Source organism: Salvelinus sp. IW2-2015, linkage group LG32 (genome assembly GCF_002910315.2).
Source record: "Salvelinus sp. IW2-2015 linkage group LG32, ASM291031v2, whole genome shotgun sequence".
Taxonomy (NCBI): Eukaryota; Metazoa; Chordata; class Actinopteri; order Salmoniformes; family Salmonidae; genus Salvelinus; species Salvelinus sp. IW2-2015.
The window spans coordinates 26,964,304-26,989,016 of NC_036871.1; the positions used below are offsets into that span (position 1 = coordinate 26,964,304).

Below are 24,713 nucleotides of genomic sequence, written 5' to 3' on the forward strand. Positions count from 1 at the left end.
AACGGTTTTATTTTTGCTGATTGATTGATTTATCCAATCCCAGATTCCGATGTAGACCTACATCTATAGCTCCCTCTGTCCACAAATCATCTCGGATTACTCAAGACACATCAATGGGTTTAAATGTCATTGTTTATAAGGCATTTCATACAAAAGCAGAACACAAGTGTACAATAAAAAAAGACAACATTAATCCTCTATCTACTCCCTCCACCTCCCCTGGCCATTCACTATAGGCCAATCTACCACAAAGTCCAAGCTACACCACATCACTCTCCGGTCAGTGCAGACACCTCTTGGAGATGCCATCTCACCACCTCATCCAACACTGCTGGCGCCCTTACAAGCCATCATGGCCGCCTCCATCAGTGTCTCTTGGTGGTCCTGGTGGAGTCAGGCGTCCATCTGTAGCAGGGCGATGTGCTCACCACGGGGCAGCAATGCCAAGGCCAGTGATGTGCCCCCTCCACTCTCGTCAGCATGGCACAGGTCTGCTAACGCCGTCTCGTCCACAAAGCCTGCAGTGCAGGCGCACACGTAGTCACGCATGGGGATACCCGCGTTGATCAGTGCCAGAGTGGCAGCGTTCACACACGCACTGTAGTTCCCACCGTCTGACTGTAAGATCTGAGAAGGAAGAGAGTGAAGTGTTTCAATTCAAGTCAGGTTGACTTTTCAAGCCCCATGTCTAAGTGTTCAATTTGACGAAGAAACCTCTACACCATTCATTAGTTGGATTCCGTTGCAAAAGTGAGTGTTTCTATTGGACACATTTAGGTTGGTCCCTTCACGTTTTGTTCAGTTTGGTGTTACAGTTTCCGTTGCAAAACATTTCGCAACAGAAGAAAAACTCCGAACTACTAATGAATACTCCCCTGAGAACATGAAACTGAGTAAAACTTAAAATTGGTTCCAAATCCCAAAGACTGGATATACAACCACTTTCATTCCCCATTTTAAGAATAGTGCAGATTCCACCACAACCCATTTCATAATTAATTCAGATCTGAAATAGCTGATACCTTGACATAAATGTCTATTTGAGAGCGTAGGTACAGATTAGTCAACACCGCTGCCTCAAACGTCTGCTTGAGGTGAAGGCTCATCTCTGTGGATTTGCGGTCCCGGTGGGGTCTCCTCTTCCTCTCAGCTGTGCTGAAGGTGGCCATACTGTACTGGCAGTTGATGACAGCGCGGTCATGGAGATATTATTTGTTATCTAACTAACGTTAGCTAGATATCTATCCATCTTACTAGTTTAGCAATAAACTTACTCCATGAGGCCATACACAACTGCCAGCGCTTTGGTATTTCCCTGTTCTATGTATGCAGACCCGTCAGCTTGGGAAAATAAACCCATACGAGCGTGTACTTTGCGCAGCTCAGTAGCTTTTCTTCCATTCTAGACGATATCCTTGGTCGGACAATAATTCCAGGCCTGCCATCTTTGAATGTTTGAACTGGAGTACGACACCTACGCACGTGTGTTATAGACGACATTACCCACACGCCCATGAGTAGATATGGTGGTTTTAGGGATTCAAAACCAAAGACGATTTGGCGACCTCGCCAAGAGATTTAGGATTTAGGATGTATTCATTGCGCCGATTCTGTTGCAGAATGTTTTACAACGTTTAATCCAAACGGAAAACGAGAGTTTCTTTTGGACAAATTCGAGTTCGTTCATTTTGCTCTGTTTGCTTCAGTTTGACTCTTAAACAGTAAACGCTTCCGTTGCAAGAGGTAACGGAATAAACCGTTGGTATAATCTGTGTTGGAACTAGTCACCGGGACTAGGGGTTGAGTCTGTCAGGGCACCCCCTAATTAACTACACTGGTGTCAGGAGTTGGATAGCACCATTGAAAGCATGTTCCAGCCTAGTTTTAGGCATATTTCATTGTTCATAGAATGCAGTTCAGACCCACCATACATACAGTACTATTCTTACTACTTCAGCTTCTATTCAGTTTGAATTCTACATGTAATACATCTCCTACTTCCATACAAATGCTTAGACAGCTGAAGCAAGCACACATTTTATTCAGGAAATGTAAACATTTGTGAATTGTAAACAGTAAAACAAAAGATTGACAGAATTTCCTTTGAATTACTTTCATTTATAGCCAAACTCTTTGAAATGATTGCTATTGTTATGCCAAATCTAATATTGCTGGAAAATTACAGTATGAAGTTATTAACCAAGTGGGCATATGCGTAAATGATCCAATACAGCTAGAATACTTCATATTTGGTAAATGTAGTAGTAATGAAAAAATACATGAACATTTCAGTCATGATGTGTGATGTAGCCTCTTGGATGTTGTCCTGATTTTTAAAGTTTGACAGAAATAAGACCCACATATGAACACTCCTAGAGCAGTATGCCGTTATGTACACCACAAGATTACAAAAAACATTCCAAACTTTGACACTTTTAAAAATAAAATTTATTAGCATCTCTAATGTGTATAAATAAAAACATATGAAACAATGCATATACTGTACGTATAATGTAATGAGCTGAACAATGACTGGATTATGTGATACAAAGGAGCAGTCTTGTTTTTAGTTTTTTTTTGCCAGTATGTCTGTGAGAAAAAACATGTACCTTGAAATCAAGCATTTTAAACAATATGCATACCTATAAGTTGCAACTCTACATTCTGTCATAAGAATGAAACAAACAAGGAAAGGAGAGAGGTCAAGAACAGCAATAGGGGAAAAACATGGAAAACAAATTGTTTTGCGATCCCTTCTGAGAAGCTTTTAAAAACGTTTTAGCATCAATATATTGTTATGAAGTGTGTACTGGTTCCACTAACAATGTTGAGGCAAAAGCCACAACACTATACACACTGAACTGATCAATTTAAAGAGTACACCATATTTCACTAATGCATTTAGAGCTCCACAAATTAATTTTTAAAAGGGTCCTTTTTTATTAGCGGATCTTACATTTTAGGGACCAAAAAGCCTTCAGTTTTAATCCATGAATTAAAATATGGTAAATTAAAAGGAGAGATTATAAATTCAACAAATTCTAGAATTTCTCTGGCACAAACAGAAACAACAATCACTGTTTTGTTAATTTCTGTTTGTAATTGGGTTCGCCATTCTCTGTAATGACTTCCCTGTTACAGGGCCAGAATACCAATGGGCCAGAGAATGGGCACTTTGTGGGGTGTTGGAATTGGCTCTCTAAGGCAAAAGGCAAAGAAAGGAAGGGACCTCTCTTCCTCGGTCACCCAATTAGTTGTATTTTGGTCATGCTCTTAACACTCAAGGGTGTTTAAAATGTCTTAAGAGTGACAAACATTATACACAAAGGAAAAATACTATTTCTGAAAGATGGCCAAAACATTGTCCTAGTCCAAGGTGAGAATGTTTTTCTTGAAAACCATCCCAGACTTGTAACAGACCAAGAATATAAACTTTTGAACACTAGAGGCAATGCCCTACAAAACCACACAATCATGTGCGATACTGCCACAGGCAAAATCGGTTTGAAGTTACACTGCGTGGACTTATAATATTCAATTGGCCTTTGTCTCATATAGTAACTCTGTTTCTGGTTTTCCTCCTAAATCGAAAAATATCACAGCTGTAAAGGGGAGCACAACATCCATGACAACAACAACTGCTACAAAGTTCAAAAACAGAGTGGGTAGAGTTTTTTTTTTTTTTTTTTTTTAAGGTGACGTGTCTGCTTTAATATGCAAGTGTGTGTGACAGTGAAGGTGTTATCATCGGCACCCAAGGATCATGGCGACCTCATTCAGCCTCGTGGAATGAAGGAACTACTTAGTAATAGTTGAACAATGGTCTCTGCTCCAACCCCAAGTCTTTAGAAGAGTGCAAAGATCCCCTTATTTTTCATGTGTGTTTTAGCCCTGATATATCCACGTTCACACGAGCTAAAACTCGGAAAACTCCTTTGCGCATTTTTCCGTTACGGAGACGCGGATCTCCTCCTCCTCGTAGTCATCGAAGTTGCTTGTGTCTCCAGCGCCTCGACACTTTGGTATGAACGGGGCTTCCACCTAAAAACACAGAGCAGCACAACCAGGAGAAGAGTGAGGGAGTTTGCCTTAGAGGAAACAAAGCCAGTACTTGATATTCTAGAGATGCCTAGGTAACACCTCCTTTCAGCAAACTACTTTATGAAGGTATTCTAGTGAGTCAAATAGAAAACATTATTATTACTCCATATAAAGACTATTGTTATTTCAAATTGTTACAAAAGCCACAAACAATCTCATTAAATCATTATTCAAAAATAGTGTTAGGCCTAGTACTTTATCTAGTCTAGGCTACAGATTGAGTTTGAAATCTGTAGGGCTTGTTTCTCTTATCCATAAAAATACTCATCAGTTATATTAGCACATTTACGGCATTTTTTCTTCCATAAGGATCCTTCCGACTGTTTGTCTGTTTAAAAATGTGACGGGATTTCACTTAGTAACTATAGCATAGCCTGCATTAAGCTAAATCAGAAAAAAAACTATGGCTGATTTGGTGGGGGGACAAAGCACATCTTTGCCTGTTTGGCAGTTGTTCGGTTTCAAGGCGAATAATGAAGGTAAACCAACAGACCCAAGTCACTTGCAGAATATGCAAAAAGATTATCAGGGCAAAGGATGTACAGAGTACAAACCTCAGTCAACATTTACAAGTCCATCATGCTGCTGAGTTTGCTACTCTGGTGCAGAAAAGGTGAACATGCAATCGTAAAAATCGCCCAACCCTACAATGCTCAAGAAAGTTCTACTGGACCTCAATAAAATAGTGTTTCATAAAAGTTAGGTGCTATAAAGAGCAATTCAACTTTGCATTGTTTGTCCTCATCTTCCAACATAGCCTTGAACGTACCTTCCTCTCGTATATGGCGATCCAGTCCGTTGTGGCGAACCACTTGTGTCCCTTGATGTCGTTTACACCGTTCTTCAGGTTGCCGTAGCGTTTGGTCAGGTCCACCTGCAGCAGGTTCCTCAGCAGGTCCTTCAGGTCAGAGCTGAAGTGGGATGGGAAGCGGACCTACAGGGGGACACATGTTGAGGTTTGTCTAAATGGTAATGTATTGAGAAACGTACATTTGCTCCTCGTTAGCCCTCTAAAGCAAGTGACAGAAAGAGGCTTTCACAACAAACATAAGCCAAAAGCCAGACAAGCCTTCATTTGACAGTTAACTCCCACTGAGTTTAGCTTACTTAATGAGAACAAGACAGGTGTTCAAAATGTGTTAAACTGCAGGTGAAATAGGTTGGCCAGGTTGTAAAATGGACTTGTCCTTACCTTTCCAGACACAATCTTCTCATAGATCTGAATGGGCTGGTCAGCGAAGAAGGGAGGGTATCCAGCAGCCATCTCATATATAAGGACCCCCAGGGCCCACCAATCCACTGCTTTGTTGTAGCCCTACACACAGCAAAATGACAATGTAGTTTACATTCACATATCTAATCCAGGGCAACAAACTGTTGCATCTCTTCAAATGGAGTAATTTCATGTACTGTGTGTCTGTCACGACTCCCACCTTGCTCAGGATGATCTCGGGCGCCAGGTACTCTGGAGTTCCACACAACGTCCAGGTTCTGCCTTTTACCCTCTTGGCGAATCCAAAGTCAGTCACCTGACCACCAAGAACACGTACAGTCAGTAAAGCAACATAGCAGAGAAAACACAACCCACCACTACAGTACAGTCCATAGGAAGTGATGTGTCCCGCAGTGCTCTAGTTGGGTCTGTGCTCACCGGTACACAGTACTGGCACCTCAAATGTTCTACTGCTCGAATACCAGCATCTCTGGTAAAATATTGGCTCTAAAATATGAACGGTGGTGCTGTAAAGCGAAAATGATCCACTTCAAGCACTTCACATATACCTGGATGTAGCCGTGGTGATCGATTAGAAGGTTCTCAGGCTTCAGATCTCTGTAGATAAGGTCAAGTGAATGAAGGTACTCAAACGTCAGTACTATCTGGGCTGCGTAAAACCGTGCGTGCGGTTCACTGTGAAGGAAGAAAAGACAGAAGAATCCGTTAAACTGATGATATAAGGGCAGAAAATTAAACAGTTGTAATTAACTACATAAGCACTGAAATAAACAAAGTATAAGTTACAAAATTATCCAAAACAAATGTTCTATCAACAAATGGAAAATCTATAAACAATCTGTAATCAACCTTCTTTTGTGTTGAGGCGCAGAAAGTTCAGCAGACAGACACTCACCTGAACCTTCCGATTCGTCTTAGATGTGAGAACATCTCTCCCCCTGGAACGTACTCCATCACCATGTACAAATTGGAGTTGTCCTGTGGAGGGACACAAATCCATACAGATACTGAGATGACAATAATTGAATAGCCTAATAAATAGGCCAGATTGAAAAACACAATATTACTTTTTTAGTTTTGTGAACTGTACCTTGAAGGCATAGTCAAGTCTGACGAGGAAGGGAAAAGACACAGCCTGCAATATTCTCTTCTCGTTTAGCGTGTGTTCTATTTGCTTGAGTTTCACCACCTAATAGACAAAGAAGTGATCATCAGACAACTGTATTGACCGACAAATGACATTTTTATTTACTGTTAGTGATGGCATGACAAAACAGTACAGAGGTTGGGGGAGGGGTCCGTTTTTAAATTGCATTCCATTTCAGTAATGAAAATGATATAATAATAATCCAGACACTCACAGGTCAGATCATATCTGTGCTAGTGATTGGAGGAGCCAGGCAGACATTACTGCCGCCCGTCCTAACACTACACAATGATACAGTACTTATGTTATGCTACAATCTAACAACTACAGTGTTTAATATCATTGTTGCCTCCACCCCCCCCTTTCTTCTTCTTCTTAAAAAAAAAAAAGGGGGGAGTGGAGGTGATAAATTGCCAAGTCTACTCAAATGTACATCAGTTACCCATCCTGCAATGTGTTACAAAAGGCCAGCTATTTTCCACTGGGCACCCACCTTTTGCTTGTCCAGTATTTTCATGGCGAAGAACTGCTCTGTTCCTTTATGTTTGACCAGCATGACTCTTCCGAACGAGCCTGTACCCAGGGTCTTTAGCCTGTCAAAGTCATCTAGGCCCGTCGTGCTCTGGAATGGGTAACACAAAACATAGAAAGTGTATTAGGCATACCTAATACAGCAGTCCAAGTCTTTTACTCAGTTAAACTTAGATATTCTTCACATCCACTCTCCTCGTCTCCTTTTCAAAACACATTGGTGAAGTACCTTGGACCTTCTCCCCCAATACGGTTGAGAAGGCCAAGAGATAGAATGTGAAGAATAGCAGAAAAAGTAAATGAGAAATAATCCCCAAACCCTGGATTTGTAGCCCCAGGCAAGGCCTCGGAGCATTGAAAACATCTCACCTGTGGTGGACATTCCCATTTCCGTAAGAAGTCTTCTTTGGCTTTGGCTAGAAACTCTTTCACTGTATGGAAGGTAGAAACACAGGCACATTTAGCCCAAAGGAAGGAATTGTCGGTCAACGCATAATGATTGATTCCTATTCAATGACTTTCGATTGCATGGAGCGGGCAACAAAGTACAAAGGAAATCTTAAATGGAACCTTATGTGGGATTTCTAGAAAGGTGCTGGGGATCAATAGTGACAAAATCAGTATGAAGTGGAACTTAATGGAGACAAAGACAGGTAAGGTGTAACTAACCAAACGCCCATCTGCATTGAACATCCACAAAATACATGTACGGAGTTAAGGGAAACAAAACAGTTCTGTTTCTAATGATACAAAACAGACCAACAAAGACAGGCAGTCTAAGTAAGAAGTGATGCCAAGAGCCCTATGTCATGTTTGTCTTTTTTAAATGGAGAGGGGGGTGTAAGAATTCACTAAGACAGGAGGAGAGACTGGTCCCTCATGAAGCATGAAGAGCTCTTGAGCATCACTTTCTTTCTGCACTGACTGTGCATTAGAGCCTAATACTGTTGAGGGAAAGGCTACGACACTCACAGCATTGTTTTTGACGAGCAAGGACAAACCAACATACATGGAAAAACATAGCAGACAGCAGATATCCAGAATGACAGAATGCAGATGACAAAAACAGAGGTTTAGGTAATGGTTTTGGCAGAATATAGATCGAAGCATATAGTGAACCTCTACTACAAGCCAAGCTTGGGTTCATTTACAATAGAATCTTCTGTCATTTTGGGCATCTAGTGGAAGAATGGGCATACCAAAAGTCTCTATAGATCACCCAAGGATTTGCAGGAACAATCACCCACATGGATGAGATGATGTGGAAGAAAGAGACAGAGAGATAGATTTATGTACTAACAACAAGTATATCAGATCAACAAACATGGACAATATGCAGTGAAGAACAACAGAAGTTGACAGCGAAGGAAAAAAACAGTAAGAGAGAGAGTAAGTTSTCATTCTAATCCTGTGATTTAGTTTGACACAGAAAAACACAAGACTGTAATAAGAAAGGTTATTAAACGGACTCATGTGAGTATGAAAAAGTCGCAACATGCATGACAGAATTACGTGACTAGGATCGTATGAAATTCTGTACAAATACAAAGATCTACTGTAGTAAACCGAATGTTTCAATCAATGTGCAGGTCTTTTTTTTATATAGGCTACTCTGTATGTTGAACCCCTAAATATCCTACATTACCCTGGGCTGACAAGTAGACTACTGTATTGTAGGGCCTGAACAATACCAGTATCGCAATATTTTTTTACATGGCAAAAATAAAAACACAAAGCAGACCAAACTCTTTGGTACTTTAAAAACCTGCTGTATGTAAAATATTGTGTGCTACAGCTTGGAAAATAAATACATGTGATTCTGGATGACAACACAATGATGTATGTTTCCAACATTAGGGTTGTTTCCCTAAAGAAGTAAATATGCTTCATGTTTTGTTTCCTTGCCACGATGCTAAGGAGTATCGTCCCTGCTCTACTGTATGACATTCAAGAAGACAATATACGACCACATAGCTAATGTAAATGTTTACATTTTTGACAAGGCACCAGAGCTGGTCATGGTTTACTGTACTGAATGTGAATCGAACCTAGGCTAATGTAACAGGGTTAGTTATGTTTACACTTACAACTGCAGAAATGTGTAATGTTTATGTATTATAATTGGTTGGTTCAAGTCAGATGTCAATAAGGTGTAATGTCATTGGCTAGGCTTGCAGATAGGAGATCGCGAACGTAAATTCTTCCCAGTCTGATAATTCATGCAAGAGGTAAGTCACGTTGTGAAATAATGTATTCTATTTACAATGTGTGCAAGTTAGTTCACTATGTACATTTCCTGATGTATTTATACACACACGTGTACAGAACCCATTAGATATTGGGGGCTTCCAGTGATGTGCTTTTGTATGCATGTTATTGCTGTACAAGTGATTTAGCTAGTATGTCCTAAAATGTAATGGTAGCATTAGCTCCCTGCTAATACACTCATGCTAAAATCTGCAGCCATCAACATCAAGCTAAGCACATCTGATGTGCTGTCCTTTGTCTATCATCACAGGAATAAACAACAATCAACTGGGATTTGTCTAGAAATTCTTTATTACACAACGCAAAATTAGGAAGTACGATCAGATCTGTTACACCAAGTGTCCAGTATTGTATAGTAGAATCTACACCTGAGTAGAGTAGTACAAAACAGTTTTTAAGAGATGAGCACCACTAAGCTAATATTTCTAGAACATGGTTGGCTAATGTAATGTAATGGTTTTCCATTGAAAATGTGAGGCTAACATGTTTAGAAACATGGAAGGCTGTGACATTGCCTCAGAATTTAGTGTCAGAATTAGTCTATTAAGCATGATTTAGTTATTGTGTCCACTCCCTCCCTCCCTGCCAAACTGGGAGTGTTTTGACATCTCCCAAGAGCCAAGACAATGAGTCAAAGGTGCTGAGGAGGTTAGCAGGCTAGCGCAACACACACATGGGCTATTATCAGGAACCAGGTTGCTGGCTCTGAACAGCAACAGGCCACACAAATCTGTAGCAGCAGCAGCTCAGGGAACTGTATCAGCTTAGACAGGTTTAACACTAGAAGCTTGGGAGACTGGGGCTCATGTCAAAACTAGCAGGAAAACAGTGCAGGCTTTAGGTTGCACTGATCAGATCAAAGAACATTGCTTGCTTCCTGAAGCACAGGAAGATACCGGAGGCTGGCCAGGTTCCTGTGCCTCTGCCTGGTCTCTTCCAACACTTCAATAAATCTCATATGAACAGATTAGCAGCATCATAAAGTAACAAAGCTTTTAAACAACCCAGATGCATTTAAGTACTACCTACCATAAATATGTTTCATGTTAAGATATGACCATACATTTTAGTCTACAAAAAGTGAAGTGGATGGAACAGCATATGCAAACTCACAAGTCAGTGGCATTTCCTGGACTCACTTGCGTGAGATTACTTTGCTGCATGCAGTTCACACAAATGTAGATCTGGGCACAAACCAATGTCTCCATGGCTGTATAGGCCTTCATGGGGAAACATTTTAAGTTTTATCACAGCATGCTGTGCATTGATTATCAGCATACGTATGTCAAAGTGTACCATTGCCAATTAATACAACCCCAGTGCTAGTTGCGTCAAAGCTTGTAATACCGCTTATCCTCTGACGAAGGTCTGATGACAAGCCCTTCCAGTCAATGACAAACTGTGCTGTGTGTATCTGTGTCTGAGTGGACCTTCACATCACTAAGATTAAACAAAGACTCTAAACAAAAAAGACTTGTGAGATAAGTCACTTGGGGAGTTGTATTACGGGCCTGGTTTTATGAATGAGAAGAGGGCATTTGTCATTTCTTCACCATATTTGGTCACTGTTTAGCAGTGCGCAAGGTGGTAGAGGGAAAGCTGTATATATGCAGCATCTCAAGATGTGGAGGTAAAGGCAGAGTCTGATAATCGAAAACAACTATTCAAACTACTTATCCTTAGTGTGGTTAACCTAACATGTCATTAAAAAATATATATCTACAGTTTATATTTGCAGCATTGGAGTAGAGTGAACTTCTGGTTTTTAACAAATAATCTATTTACTTTAGCTAATAAGATTGCAAGTTAGCTAAAACATATCTCTGGAACCTACAAATGAAATATCAAAGCAGGCCTTCATAACTACTCAATAAGACCACCACACGTCAGATGGTCAAGACTTTAGCTGACTGGCTATAAAGCTAACGTTACTGCTAGTAGCTGGCACTGCACATTACTCTGGCTTGGTGATGTCTCACGGGCCTGGTGATGGCTAACGTTAGCTAACGCTGACATAAAACTAGCTCTCATTGCCGTTACCTAGGTAGCTACTGACAGCAAAATGGCATTCAATACAACTCGATAGCTAGCTATCTACCTAGCATCCTATTCGGTCTGGATACGATAACAAGATAGAGGCTAGGCCCTTTCCCCAGCTAATCCCCCCGGTATCGTTAGGTAGGTACAGTAACGTAAACCGTTAGGTTAACGAATATCTTGCTTGAGAATTGCGTTTTGGTTGCCCGATAATAACTATATAGAAACATTGTTGTTACATAGTTCACATTACCAATCTCTAGGTAACGTTAAAGAACTAGTTGGTTGCTAACTAAAAGTAGCCATCCAAGTGAGTCCCAGCCCCGAATAAGGTTGCCAATGACAACAACAGTGAAAGGGCTAAAAACGTCCCACACTAGCTAACTTACTAACTTACGTTAGCTATAATATTAGCAGCTAGATAGGCATCTGGATCAGGTTGTAACAATTTAGCCACATAGTTACAAAACCATCTTTGATTATGCTATATATTAATTTGTCGCTAGCTAGCTACCTAGGATTAATTCACAAACCATTTACTATACCCTGCCTCGCAACATGTTTATGGTGAGTGTGTCATTAATGTAAATGTGCACAACACCAGGGATAAGTGAGCTTGAGCACACTCCCGATTGTCAAAAAACTGTTGTCCATAAAATGCTTCAAATGTCAACATTACATTAGCAAATGTTAGCATGCTAACTGGCTAGCTAACGTTAGCAGTATAGATAATGCTCAGCGACCATCCCAACTCACCGCTCTCAAGCTCGTTGCCTTTCTTGGCGGTAGCAGTGTTTCCCATCGTATGGAAGACACAGTGATCGCTTAGACTGCGGGAGATGGTGGTAACGCTAGCTAGCTACACTGCTGTTGAGTGGTGTTCCCCTCGTATTCGTCGTAGCTAGCTACAATCGTTATTTTGGATCTATATAGCTAGATATGTTACAGCCAAATATGAAAAGAGCCCAAATCCCCGTTCACTACCCCCCTTTAGATATTACCCTTCCTATCTCTATCTCGCTGACATGCAGCTAGCGGTCACTGATATCACTTCTCCCCAAAGCATTCGTTGTTGATGGCTTGGTCAAAGACGTTCTGTGTGAAGAGATATCGCACCAATCTTCTTCTTCTTCGGTGAGGTATAAAGGCGGTTGGAATACAATATTAATGGTGCATTACTTCCACCAACTGGACTGGAGTATAAATCCGTTAACCGGTGTTATACAAAAAAAWAAWAATAATAAATAAATGACTCTGCCAACTAAACCTAAACCCACCACCTCATTCCACTATTTAGACCCTATCTGATCCTACACCAGGCCAAAGGCCTTGGAGGACGGGACACTACAATTCAACACACCCTGTAACTTTTTTGCAGTAAAATCTCGTAAACCTAAGTACTTCTATGCAGCTCCCACCACAACACCTATTTTCTGTGATTTGCGTTCCATTCCTGTGATACAGTTGATAACCATGGAAATGAATGCTAAAAAGCCAACCTTACTGAAGCACATTTAATTCGTAGGCCTATTACTATGTACTTGCAAAATTCTACTACTCATTAGTAGCCTCATAGGATCAAATCAAATCACATTTTATTAGTCACATGCATCGAATACAACAGACCTTACCGTGAAATGCTTACTTACAAGTCCTTAACCAAAAATGCTGTTCAAGAAAGTTAAGAAAATATTTACTAAATATTTACTAAACGTTTACTAAACGAAAGTAAAAAATAATAAAAAGTAACAATAACGAAGCAATATACAGGGGGTACCGATAGCGAGTCAATGTGCAGGGGTACAGGTTAGTCGAGGTCATTTGTAAATGTAGGTATGCGTAAAGTGACTATGCATAGATAATAAACAGCGCATAGCAGCAGTGTAAAAACAAATGGCAGGGGGGGGGGGGTCAATGTAAATAGTCCGGGTGGCCATTTGATTAATTGTTCAGCAGTCTTATGGCTTGGGGGTAGAAGCTCTTAAGGAGCCTTTTAGTCCTAGACTTGGCACTCTGGTACCTCTTGCCGTGCGGAAGCAGAGAGAACAGTCTATAACTTGGGTAACAATTTTTTGTGTCTTCCTCTGATACCGACTAGTGAAAAGGTCCTGGATGGCAGGAAGCTTGCCCCCAGTGATGTACTGGGCTGTACGCACTACCCTCTGTAGCGCCTTATGGTCAGATGCCGAGCCATTAAGGTTGCACATTTTGGGGGAAATTCAGAGGTGGAAACTTTCCGGGGGAATTAACGGGAATATATGGGAATTAGCGGGAATATCTGCAAATTATATTAATATCATTTAAATGTAAATGTTTTTTTTGCATTGGATATATTTACCATATCATATGGAGACAGAAACATAAACCTTTTACCATATCATAAGTAGATATATTGCAAATGATTCAATCCTTCCAATATACATTTTTAAAAACTATTTAGTTATGAATTAAACTTTAGGTTTTGGCCTTTCTAGGGAGTTTTCCCTAGCCACCGTGCTTCTACACCTGCATTGCTTGCTGTTTGGGGTTTTAGGCTGGGTTTCTGTACAGCACTGAGATATCAGCTGATGTAAGAAGGGCTATATAAATAAATTTGATTTGATTTTATACAGTGGCTTGTGAAAGTATTCACCCCCCCTTGGCATTTTTCCTATTTTGTTGCCTTACAACCTGGATTAAAATTGAGTTTTGGGGGGTTTGTATCATTTGATTTACACAACATGCCTACCACTTTGAAAATGCAAAATATTTTTGTGTGTGAAACAAACAAGAAATAAGACAAAAAAACAGTGTGCATAACTATTCACCCTCCCAAAGTCAATGGATGGGTTCCGCTGGTGTACAGCAATCTTTAAGTCATACCACAGATACTCAATTGGATTGAGGTCTGGGCTTTGACTAAGCCATTCCAAGACATTTAAATGTTTCCCCTTAAACCACCCGAGTTTTGCTTTAGCAGTATGCTTAGGGTCATTGTCCTGCTGGAAGGTGAACCTCCGTCCCAGTCTAAAATCTCTGGAAGACTGAGGGAAACCTGTTTCAATAATTTCCCTGTATTTAGCAACATCCATAAATCCTTCAATTCTGACTAGTTTCCCAGTCCCTGCCGATGGAAAAACATTCCAACAGCATGATGCTGCCACCACCAGCATGATGCTGCCACCATGCCGCCATCACTGCGGGGATGTGGTTCACGGGTTGATGAGAGGTGTTGGGTTTGCGCCAGACATAGAGGTTTCCTTGATTGCCAAAAAGCTAAATTTTAGTCTCATCTGACCAGAATACCTTCTTCCATATGTTTGGGGAGTCTCCCACATGCATTTTTTTTCTTTCTTTAACCTTTCTGAACCACCCATCCCGGATCCGGGATAATTGTCATCAGCAACTCTGAATAGCATAGCGTAGCATAGCACCACAGGTAAATAATATTACTAGAAAATATTCATATTCATGAAATCCCAAGTGCAATATTGCAAAACACAGCTTAGCCTTTTGTTAATCCACCTGTCGTCTCAGATTTTGAAATTATGCTTTACAGCGAAAGCAATACAAGCGTCTGTGTAAGTTTATCGATCGCTCGACAAAACAATAAGTACACTTAGCATCAGGTAACTTGGTCACGAAAATCAGAAAAGCAATCAAATGAATCGTTTACCTTTGATGATCTTCGGATGTTTTCACTCACGAGACTCCCAGTTAGACAATGATATTTTTTATATCCAAATACCTCCGTTAGTTTGGTGCGTTATGCCCAGGAATCCACCGCAAAGAGCGGTCACGACAACGCAGACAAAAATTCCAAATTATATCCATAATGTCCACAGAAACATGTCAAACGTTTTTTATAATCCATCCTCAGGGTGTTTTTCAAATATCTATTCGATAATATATCAACCGGGACAGTTGGCTTTTCACTAGGACCGGGAGTAACAATGGCTGCCTTTCTCTTTTGCGCACAACTCACTCTGAGAGCCCCCACCTATCCACTTACGCAATGTGGTCGTTCACGCTCATTCTTCAAAATAAAAGCCTGAAACTATGTCTAAAGGCTGTTGACACCTTAGGGAAGCCATAGAAAAAGGAGTCTGGTTGATATCCCTTTAAATGGGCAATAGGGATGCATAGGAACAGAGAGGTTTCAAAAACAGGGGCACTTCCTGATTGGATTTTCCTCAGGTTTTAGCCTGCAATATCAGTTCTGTTTAACTCACAGACAAAATGTTGACAGTTTTGGAAACTTCAGAGTGTTTTCTATCCTAATCTGACAATTATATGCATATTCTAGTTTTGGGGGCTGAGAAATAGGCAGTTTCAAATGTGTAMGTTTTTTTGCCAAAAACGAAAATACTGCCCCCTAGCCTTAAGAAGTTTTAAGCAATGGCTTTTTTCTGGCCACTCTTCCGTAAAGCCCAGCTCTGTGGAGTGTACGGCTTAAAGTGGTCCAATGGACAGATACTCCAATCTCCGCTGTGGAGCTTTGCAGCTCCTTCAGGGTTATCTTTGGTCTCTTTGTTGCCTCTCTGATTAATGCCCTCCTTGCCTGGTCCGTGAGGTTTGGTGGGCGGCCCTCTCTTGGCAGGTGTCTTGTGGTGCCATATTCTTTCCATTTTTTAAATAATGGATTTAATGGTGCTCCGTGGGATGTTCAAAGTTTCAGATATTTTTTTATAACCCAACCCTGATCTGTACTTCCCCACAACTTTGTCCCTGACCTGTTTGGAGAGCTCCTTGTTCTTCATGGTGCCATTTGCTTGGTGGTGCCCCTTGCTGAGTGGTGTTGCAGACTCTGGGGTCTTTCAGAACAGGTGTATATATACTGAGATCATGTGACAGATCATGTGACACTTAGATTGCATATAGGTAGACTTTATGTAACTAATTATGTGACTTCTGAAGGTAATTGGTTGCACCAGATCTTATTTAGGGGCTTCATAGCAAAGGGGGTGAATATATATGCACGCACCACTTTACCGTTTCCCCCCCCCAGAATTTTTWAAAAAAATAAGTCTTTTTTTTTTATTTCACTACACCAATTTGGACTATTTTGTGTATGTCCATTACATGAAATCCAAATAAAAATATATTTAAATTACAGGTTGTAATGCAACAAAATAGGAAAAACGCCAAGGGGGATGAATACTTTTGCAAGGCACTGTATGTTGGCATGACTGACATATTGCATCTCCATCCCAAAGCCCTTGCTTGGAAGTGTACTTCGCCAGACTGCCAAGAACCTTGCCCTCATCCAGGCCAAGGTGGCGAGACACGGTAGTGATGACACCATAGGCCTTGTTGATCTCTGCACCAGACAGGATGCTCTTGCCAGCATACTCGGGGTCCAACATGTACGCTGCGGCATGAATGGGCTTGAGGCAGAAGTCTTCACGCTTTTTGATGTATTTCAGAAGTGCAGTTTCCTCTGCTTGGAGGAACAGTGAAGTGGGCAGGGCTGTACGGATTTCTTCTCTTATGTCTACAAGCAGAGTCTGAACATCAGACAGGATGGCATTGTCTCCCTCAATCCGTGCAATGGCTGCTGCTATACTGTAAGTTTCAGGAGTTTCAGGCTGCTTACCACTCTCTTCCAAAATACATCATCCAGGAGGTTCCTCTTGATGGGGCTGTCCATATCGGCAGACTGTGACATGGACATTTCTTGGAGAGACTCCCTTCCCCTCTAAGAGACTGTCAAACATGATGACAACACCACCCCAACGGTTGTTGCTGGGCAGCTTCAATGTGGTGCTCCTATTCTCACTTTGCTTGGTGAGGTAGATTGCTGCTAAAACTTGATGACCCTTCACATACCTAACAATTTCCTTGGCTCTCTTGCAGAGTGTATCCATTGTTTTTAGTGCCATGATGTCCTTGAGGAGCAGATTCAATGCATGAGCAGCACAGCCAATGGGTGTGATGTGAGGGTAGGACTCCTCCACTTTAGACCAAGCAGCCTTCATGTTCGCAGCATTGTCTGTCACCAGTGCAAATACCTTCTGTGGTCCAAGGTCATTGATAACTGCCTTCAGTTCATCTGCAATGTAGAGACCGGTGTGTATGTTGTCCCTTGTGTCTGTGCTCTTGTAGAATACTGGTTGTGGGGTGGAGATTATGTAGTTAATTATTCCTTGCCCACAAACATTCGACCACTCATCAGAGATGATTGCAATACAGTCTGCTTTCTCTATGATTTGCTTGACCTTCACTTGAACTCTGTTAAAACTCTGCATTCAGCAAATGAGTCGATAAAGCATGTCTGGCTGGAGGGGTGTATGCTGGGCGAAGATCATTCAAAAATCTCTTCCAATACACATTGCCTGTGAGCATCAGAGGTGAACCAGTTGCATACACAGCTCAAGCAAGACATTCATCCACATTTCTCTGACTACGTTCCTCCATTGAGTCAAAACTTCTGATTCCAGGAGGACCATGAGCTGTTGCTATCGATAAGGTGTCTGATTCATCATTTTCACCTTGAATAGAAGTAGAGGGACTTTTGTCAGAGGTTGCTTGTTGTGAGTGCTGAGAGAACTTTATGCACTTGTCCAGATGATGCTGCATCTTTGTTGCATTCTTCACATATTTGGCACAGTATTTGCAAATATACGCAGCTTTTCATTCTACATTAGCTGCAGTGAAATGTTTCCACACATCAGATAGTGCCAGTGGTATTTTCCTGCAAAGATTTTTTTTAAATGAGTAAAAAAATATATATATACAATTCCATATAGTTAAATAGTTAAGCAGTTAGATTAAACAACTCCTTTGTAAGATAAATGTTTTAAAATGAAACATGTATGGAAACAGGTGAATTAACACTCCTCAGTTAGCAGGCTCAAGCACGGTAGAAAAAACTAACTAGCAGAAATTGTTAACAAGTTAGAAATKATTTAAACACACTTTGTTGTAGGCTACTATTTACTAGTTAACAAAAAATAATGTATGTAATATTAAATATATTCACCCCACCCAGTATTATAATAAAAACCTACCAGAAAGCATATAGTCCTTGGCTCAGACAGTGTAGTAGTGTTGGCTCAATAGCATCTCATTAGTGTGAAAGATCTTGAGAATCAGTTGTACATGTGATGGAAGAATGCACTGTGCATGCAGAGGGTTACAATTCCATTAAATGGGGATAGTTTAACCAAAATATGCAGAGGGAGGTGTTTAGTCCCAGGGTCCTTAGCTTAGTGATGAGCTTTGTGGGCACTATGGTGTTGAACGCTGAGCTGTAGTCAATGAACAGCATTCTCACATAGGTGTTCCTTTTGTCCAGGTGGGGAAGAGCAGTGTGGAGTGCGATTGAGACTGTGTCGTCTGTGGATCTGTTGGGGCGGTATGCGAATTGGAGTGGGTCTAGGGTTTCCGGGATGATGGTGCTGAAGTGAGCCATGACCAGCCTTTCAAAGCACTTCATGGCTACCGACATGAGTGCTACAGGGCAGTAATCATTTAGGCAGGTTACCTTCGCTTCCTTGGGCACAGGGACTATGGTGGTCTGCTTGAAACATGTAGGTATTACCGACTCGGTCAGACACTTGCCAGTTGGTCCGCGCATGCTTTGAATACACATCCTGGTAATCCGTCTGGACTGCGGCCTTGTGAATGTTGACCTGTTTAAAGGTCTAGCTCACATCGGCTATGGAGAGCGTGAAAACACAGTCGTCCGGAACAGCTGGTGCTCTCATGCATGCTTCAGTGTTGCTTACCTCAAAGCAAGCATAAAAGGAATTTAGCTCATCTGGTAGGCTAGCGTCAATGAGGAGCTCGCACCTGAGTTTCCCTTTGTAGTCAGTAATAGTTTTCAAGCCCTGGCATATCTGACGAGTGTCAGAGCCGGTGTAGTAGGATTCAATCTTAATCATGTATTGACGCTATGCCTGTTTGATGGTTCGTCTTGAGGGCGCAGCAGAATTTCTTATAAGAGTCCGGATTGGTGTCAGTGTCCTCCAGTGTCCAGCTCTAGCCTTTAGCTCGATGCGGATGTTGCCTGTAATCCATAGCTTCTGGTTGGGATATTTATGTACGGTCACTGTGGGGACGACATCGTTGATGCACTTATTGATGAAGCCGGTGACTGAGGTGGTATACTACTCAATGCCATTGGATGAATCCCGGAACATATTCCAATCTGTGCTAGCAAAACAGTCCTGTAGCATAGCATCCGCGTCATCTGACCACTTCTGTATTGAGCGAGTCACTGGTACTTCCTGCTTTAGTTTTTTCTTATAAGCATGTATCAGGAGGATATAATTATGGTCAGATTTGCCAAATGGAGGGCGAGGAAGAGCTTTGTATGAGTCTCTGTGTGTGGAGTAAAGGTGGTCTAGAGTTTTTTTCTTCTGGTTGCACATGTGACATGCTGGTAGAAATTAGGTAAAACGGATGTAGGTTTGCCTGCATTACATTCCCCGGACACTAGGGGCGTCGCTTCTGGATTAGCATTTTCTTGTTTGCTTATGGCCATATACACCTCATTGAGTGTGGTCTTAGTGCCAGCATTGGTTTGTGGGGGTAAATAGACGGCTATGAATAATATAGATGAGAGCTCTCTTGGTAGATAGTGTGGTCTACAGCTTATCATGAGGTACTCTACCTCAGGCGAGCAATACCTCGAGACTTAATATTAGACATTGCTCATCAGCTGTTATTGACGAATAGACACACCCCCCCGCCCCTTGTCTTACCAGACGTAGCTTCTCTGTTCTGGCAATGCACAGTAAACCCAGTCAGCTCTATATTATCTGTGTAGTCGTTCAGCCACGACTCGGTGAAACATAATATATTACAGTTTTTAAAGTCCCTTTGTTAGAATAGTCTTAATCGTAGATCATCCATTTTATTTTCCAATTTTCCAATGCACTTTGGCCAATAGAACAGATGGTAGTGGAGGTTTACTTACTTACGAATTCTAACTCTTGATCTATTTTCCTCTACTTTATTCATTGTCTCTGCATACGACACCTTCTGTACAACTCTGACCCTGGCAACTTCAACCTGCCTCTCTCGCACCAGACACTTCTGATCCCCAGCACCATGGGCACCCATACCCCCCAACACATACCGCGTCTTTCACCGATACTACACATTCCTTTCTCCCATGCCCTCCTGCACACTTTTCACATCTCCCTCCTACACAGCATGGCCATCAGGCTCCCTCTTGAGTCATGTGTGTCGTAATTATTTCAGCGCTTAAAGCATCAGACAAGCTCAGTGCATATAGTTGATTTTATTCAAACACATAGGGTGTATGGAAAAATGGGCGTTTTAAAATGTAGACCAATTGATTGGCCGAAAGAACAGACGACTCTCGGTTGACCAAGATTTATTTAAGTCGGCGACAACCCTAATTAGACTATAGTAGTAGTAGTAGTTGTAGTAGTAGTAGTAAAGCACAAAACAATTTAGGCAACAGGGATCTTGATCCAGGAGGGGATTGAATGTCTCTGCTGTAACCAAGAAGCTTGATCTTCACATCTAGCCACTTAGCAAGCAAATTAGCAAACCAAATGCATAGCTTGAACCATGTGCTGGATATAATTTATGGTACACATCTTAGATTTCTAATATTTATACTTAACTTAGCTATAAGCAGTGGAKGGGGTGCCCCCGTTGAATTACATTTTTTACTGAAAATCATACAATCTCTATTTCGAAATAGCTTGGTATACGGTATAAAACCGCCCAAGCCTACTCAGTATGACAGAACGGCGTTCAACGTTTAATTCAAATGAAATGGTACTGTAATGAATGAACAGTTGAAGAATGGCGTGATTATGGTGGCACAGAGGGCGATTGTGTGTATGGTGTGCTGCACAAATGTTTTGATTTTATATGGTAGATCACTGCACCTGTACGTAGCCCATCTGTAATTAGCCCATCCAACTACCTCATCCCCATACTGTTATCTATTTTATTTATTTTGCTACTTTGCACCCCAGTATCTCTACTTGTACACTCATCTTCTGCACAACTATCACTCCAGTGTTTAATTTCTATATTGTAATTATTTCACCACTTTGGCCTATTTATTGCCTTACCTCCGTTATCCTACCTCATCTGCACACTGTATATAGACTTTTTCTATTGTATTATTGACTGTATGTTTGTTTATTCCATGTGTAACTCTGTGTTGTTGTTTGTGTTGCACTGCTTTGCTTTATCTTGGCCAGGTCGCAGTTGTAAATGAGAACTTGTTCTCAACTAGCCTACCTGGTTAAAAAAAGGTGAAAAAAAGAAAATGGTCACACCCATATTCATCAGGCCACACCTAGTCACACCCATCGAACGGGAGCCAACATACCTCAAATGCTGTTGAAGAACGGTGCAGACCATTTTGGGGAAACATGTTGTTCAATACAACTCGTCACGCAACATAACAAACATTGAATCAAACTGAACGCACCCATTCAGGAGTGTAGGCCTATCAAACCTCAAACCTGGGTCCCTACCAACTGTCAGTCCAACATGTTATTACATCAAGAGTCTCAAACATTTTGACAATGTTGGTAGCTAGCTATGTGTTGTACTAAAATCGTTACATCATGCTTAGCCTCAGAGGTTGTTTTAGAGTTCAGATATCTGCATTTTCAAATCGCACACCATATAAAAATCTGCATTTTAAACCATTTCACCTGTGTTTTATATTAAAAGTCAACAGTGTTTTTTTGCTTCAATAGAGTGATCAGGGGCATGCAACTATAGTTTTGCTACACAGAAAATACATTAGTGCAACACATTCGGCAGAAAATAGCTTCATTTTCATCCGATGACAACAGAAGTGCAACGCTATTTGGCTAGTAGCCACACAAGTAAATGAGCTTACAATGAAAAAGCAAGATCTTTCTTGAAACAATGATGCATGGCCATCATATTTCTAATGTTAATCATAGAAAGAATGTAGCAAGCTACATGTCCTACTGTTTTGTTTGAAGTTCATCTTTCTTGCATTTTACAGAAAAAAGTACAGAGAAAGGTACCAGAGATACGTAGCTACACATCAGTCCGAGCGCTGTCTGCTGATAGAATGTCCATTCCTAAATTCTCATCTGAGTGGAGAGGTGCAACTGAATTACAAAATGTGTCTTATGCAGAGCAGAAATTACAATAAGAAGCATTTTAGATCTGCGTTWACAAAATGCAGCAAGATATTTCTTCTGTGTTTTATATTTTTTTCTGCGCAGAAGTCAAGACAGTACGAGCAAACATCTTCAAGGCAGTAAGTTACCTATGTTACAGGACTGCATTCCGGTGGCTTCAGTCGCCATCCCACTTCTGACACCTGTGTAGCGAATGGCAGGGCAGGGAAGCAAACCTGGGTTGTTGGCATGAAAAGCAAACACCCTATGCATCCTGCCAAAAGGGCTAACCAACTTAATGGTAATTGTAACATGAGTATTGTCAAAAATAGCTAGCTAACGTTATTTATCTTCGGTATGATGCTCCTGGGACATCAGCTAACGTTAGCTAGGATTCAAGGTATATGCCGGGACAACATAGCTAGGTAAAATTCTCCTGTATAAAACAATCAAGATAGTTGGCTATCTACATCCCATGTATAAACATTTTAATTTCACTCCCTATCCCATGTTACAGTAGCTGAAGTAAGGTTGGATAGCCACAGCTGGCTCTTAGCTATAATGACCGTTAGCTACATGTAGCTAACTAACAAAACCTAGCAAGCTAATCACTAACGTTAGCCCTAGCAACATTTTGAATTAAATAGCTAACGTTACATATCTGTTTCCTTGCTACTTGATATTTCTCAGTCAAGATGTTAAAAGTTCGCTAGTTAATCAATAAGCACATCCCTACCGTTCATAATGAGAGATGCTTGCCTCCTGCTTTTGCTACTAGCTAGCTAGCTAGCCGCAAGAAGAAAGTTCTGTGTTGTTGTTCGGATCGTTCGTCTGCTGCATACACAGTCATTGGTCTGCTGTTTGGCGCCGAATGGCTCGTGTCTTTTGGCTAGTAGTAGAACACATCCATGCGGCTCAGTTAGGAACGACAGCCAGCTCTCCACAGCGTCAGGGTGACACAATCCACAGATGACCATACTCAAAGGGATGTTAAGTGTTTTGGAAGTCTGTTCTAACCTACAGTGATCTGTGCCTGTCTAAAATGTATCCAATTTAGGAGCCTTACAGAGACCGGGGAAGTTATAGTTTTGCAAACAGGTGGACCCCATTCAATGAATTCTGTGATTTAAAAAAATTGAAATACGGGTATTTTCTCCTGAACTTGTTTAAATGTGCCACAGCAAGGGGTATGAAAACGTATCAACTCAAGCAATGGGGTCCATCAGTACCTTGTGGGCTTTGAGGACTGTATTATCACAGATCTTCTAAACCATACTGTACTGTCTTTAGGGGCAGCAGGTAGCCTAGTGGTAAAACTGTTGGGCCAGTAAATAATCCCAGAGCTGACAAGGTACACATCTGTTGTTCTGCCCCTGAACAAGGCAGTTAACCCACTGTTTCCTGGTAGGCTGTCATTGTAAATAAGAATGTGTTATTAGCTGACTTGCCATTGGCATTTCCATAGGACTAATTAAGACACTTTGAATGAATGACTTGTAAAACAATGACCATAAAACATGATCAACATGAAGACTTTCATTAGGTACTATTAAGCAGTTGTTGGGTTGGCTTTCTTCTCAATTTGGTTCAAGACAGTGTCCTCTAACAAATAATCACAGAGGCTGTCGTCTGCCATCCTCATCTTGATGGCCAACTCCCCCTGCTGCCAATTCTGCATCTGGAGTTGTTCACCGTGCAGCTCTTGATGCTGAATGAGACCAACAGGATACATTAGGTCCAGCTGTGTGTGCGTGCATGGTGCGTGCTTCCGTGCATGCTTACACGTGTGCGTACCTGCATGTGTGTGCGCGTATGTGTGGCAATTATGGACAATGACTACAAAGTTGTAAAAAGCATACCAGAATGCGGTCCAACTTGTCCATCTTTATCCGCTTGAGGCTGATTGTGAAAATCTGGCCAAACTTCAAAGCTGAGTTTGCACTTGTAGGTGTGATGTCTGACCTCTGGCTTCTCCCATGGCAGCCTTTTAACTTCTCCTTCTGGGAAGATGTTATTCAGGATCTCCCAGCTGAGGTCAAAAACAGCCTTTAGGATAATTAGAGACATAGGAAGGTCACTCAAAACCACACAAACAATGAGCAATACCACTTAGATTACAATAATCTTGTAAAAATAATATGTTCGGGATCAGGAATTCCATTCCCTTGCCTTGCCGAAAAACCACATGAATTTCACATGTAAACACATGATCTTATGTGAAGTTAATGTGATAACATGAAACTACATGTGAAAAAGTGATCATGTGAAATGTTCCTAAACACGTTTTCACATGAGAAATCATGTTTTTTTTCTGTAA

General features: G+C 41.2%; 2 protein-coding genes across 3 annotated transcripts; both read right to left on the reverse strand.

Annotated features, from left to right (window-relative positions):
- Positions 1–191: 191 nt before the first annotated feature.
- Positions 192–1,462, reverse strand: LOC111957025 (exosome complex component RRP41-like). Its single transcript, XM_070436617.1, has 2 exons — positions 1,023–1,462; positions 192–627 (listed from the first exon to the last, which is right to left on the reverse strand). Exons 1-2 carry the CDS (start codon positions 1,167–1,169, stop codon positions 394–396), a joined length of 381 nt encoding a protein of 126 aa, XP_070292718.1. The 5' UTR covers positions 1,170–1,462; the 3' UTR covers positions 192–393.
- Positions 1,463–2,021: 559 nt separating this feature from the next.
- Positions 2,022–23,301, reverse strand: LOC111956786 (cAMP-dependent protein kinase catalytic subunit beta). 2 transcript variants are annotated; one of them, XM_070436532.1, is made up of 11 exons: positions 23,133–23,301; positions 22,546–22,599; positions 7,383–7,444; positions 6,976–7,104; positions 6,426–6,524; positions 6,231–6,313; positions 5,884–6,010; positions 5,535–5,630; positions 5,294–5,416; positions 4,871–5,035; positions 2,022–4,041 (listed from the first exon to the last, which is right to left on the reverse strand). In XM_070436532.1, exons 1-11 carry the CDS (start codon positions 23,137–23,139, stop codon positions 3,916–3,918), a joined length of 1,071 nt encoding a protein of 356 aa, XP_070292633.1. In that variant the 5' UTR covers positions 23,140–23,301; the 3' UTR covers positions 2,022–3,915. The 2 variants fall into 2 exon arrangements, with proteins under 2 accessions (XP_070292633.1, XP_070292634.1); XM_070436533.1 differs by lacking the exons at positions 22,546–22,599; positions 23,133–23,301 and adding an exon at positions 12,075–12,431.
- Positions 23,302–24,713: the final 1,412 nt, after the last annotated feature.

Excerpts from the sequence above, each read along its gene's own strand:
- LOC111957025 (XM_070436617.1), bottom strand. The coding sequence starts at position 1,169 with ATGGCCACCTTCAGCACAGCTGAGAGGAAGAGGAGACCCCACCGGGAC. Across the intron at positions 628-1,022 it reads AAATAGACATTTATGTCAAG|ATCTTACAGTCAGACGGTGG; the intron begins GTATCAGCTATT and ends CTTCCTTCTCAG.
- LOC111956786 (XM_070436532.1), bottom strand. Across the intron at positions 7,105-7,382 it reads AATGGGAATGTCCACCACAG|AGCACGACGGGCCTAGATGA; the intron begins GTGAGATGTTTT and ends TACCCATTCCAG. Across the intron at positions 4,042-4,870 it reads TCGCCATATACGAGAGGAAG|GTGGAAGCCCCGTTCATACC; the intron begins GTACGTTCAAGG and ends CTGTGTTTTTAG.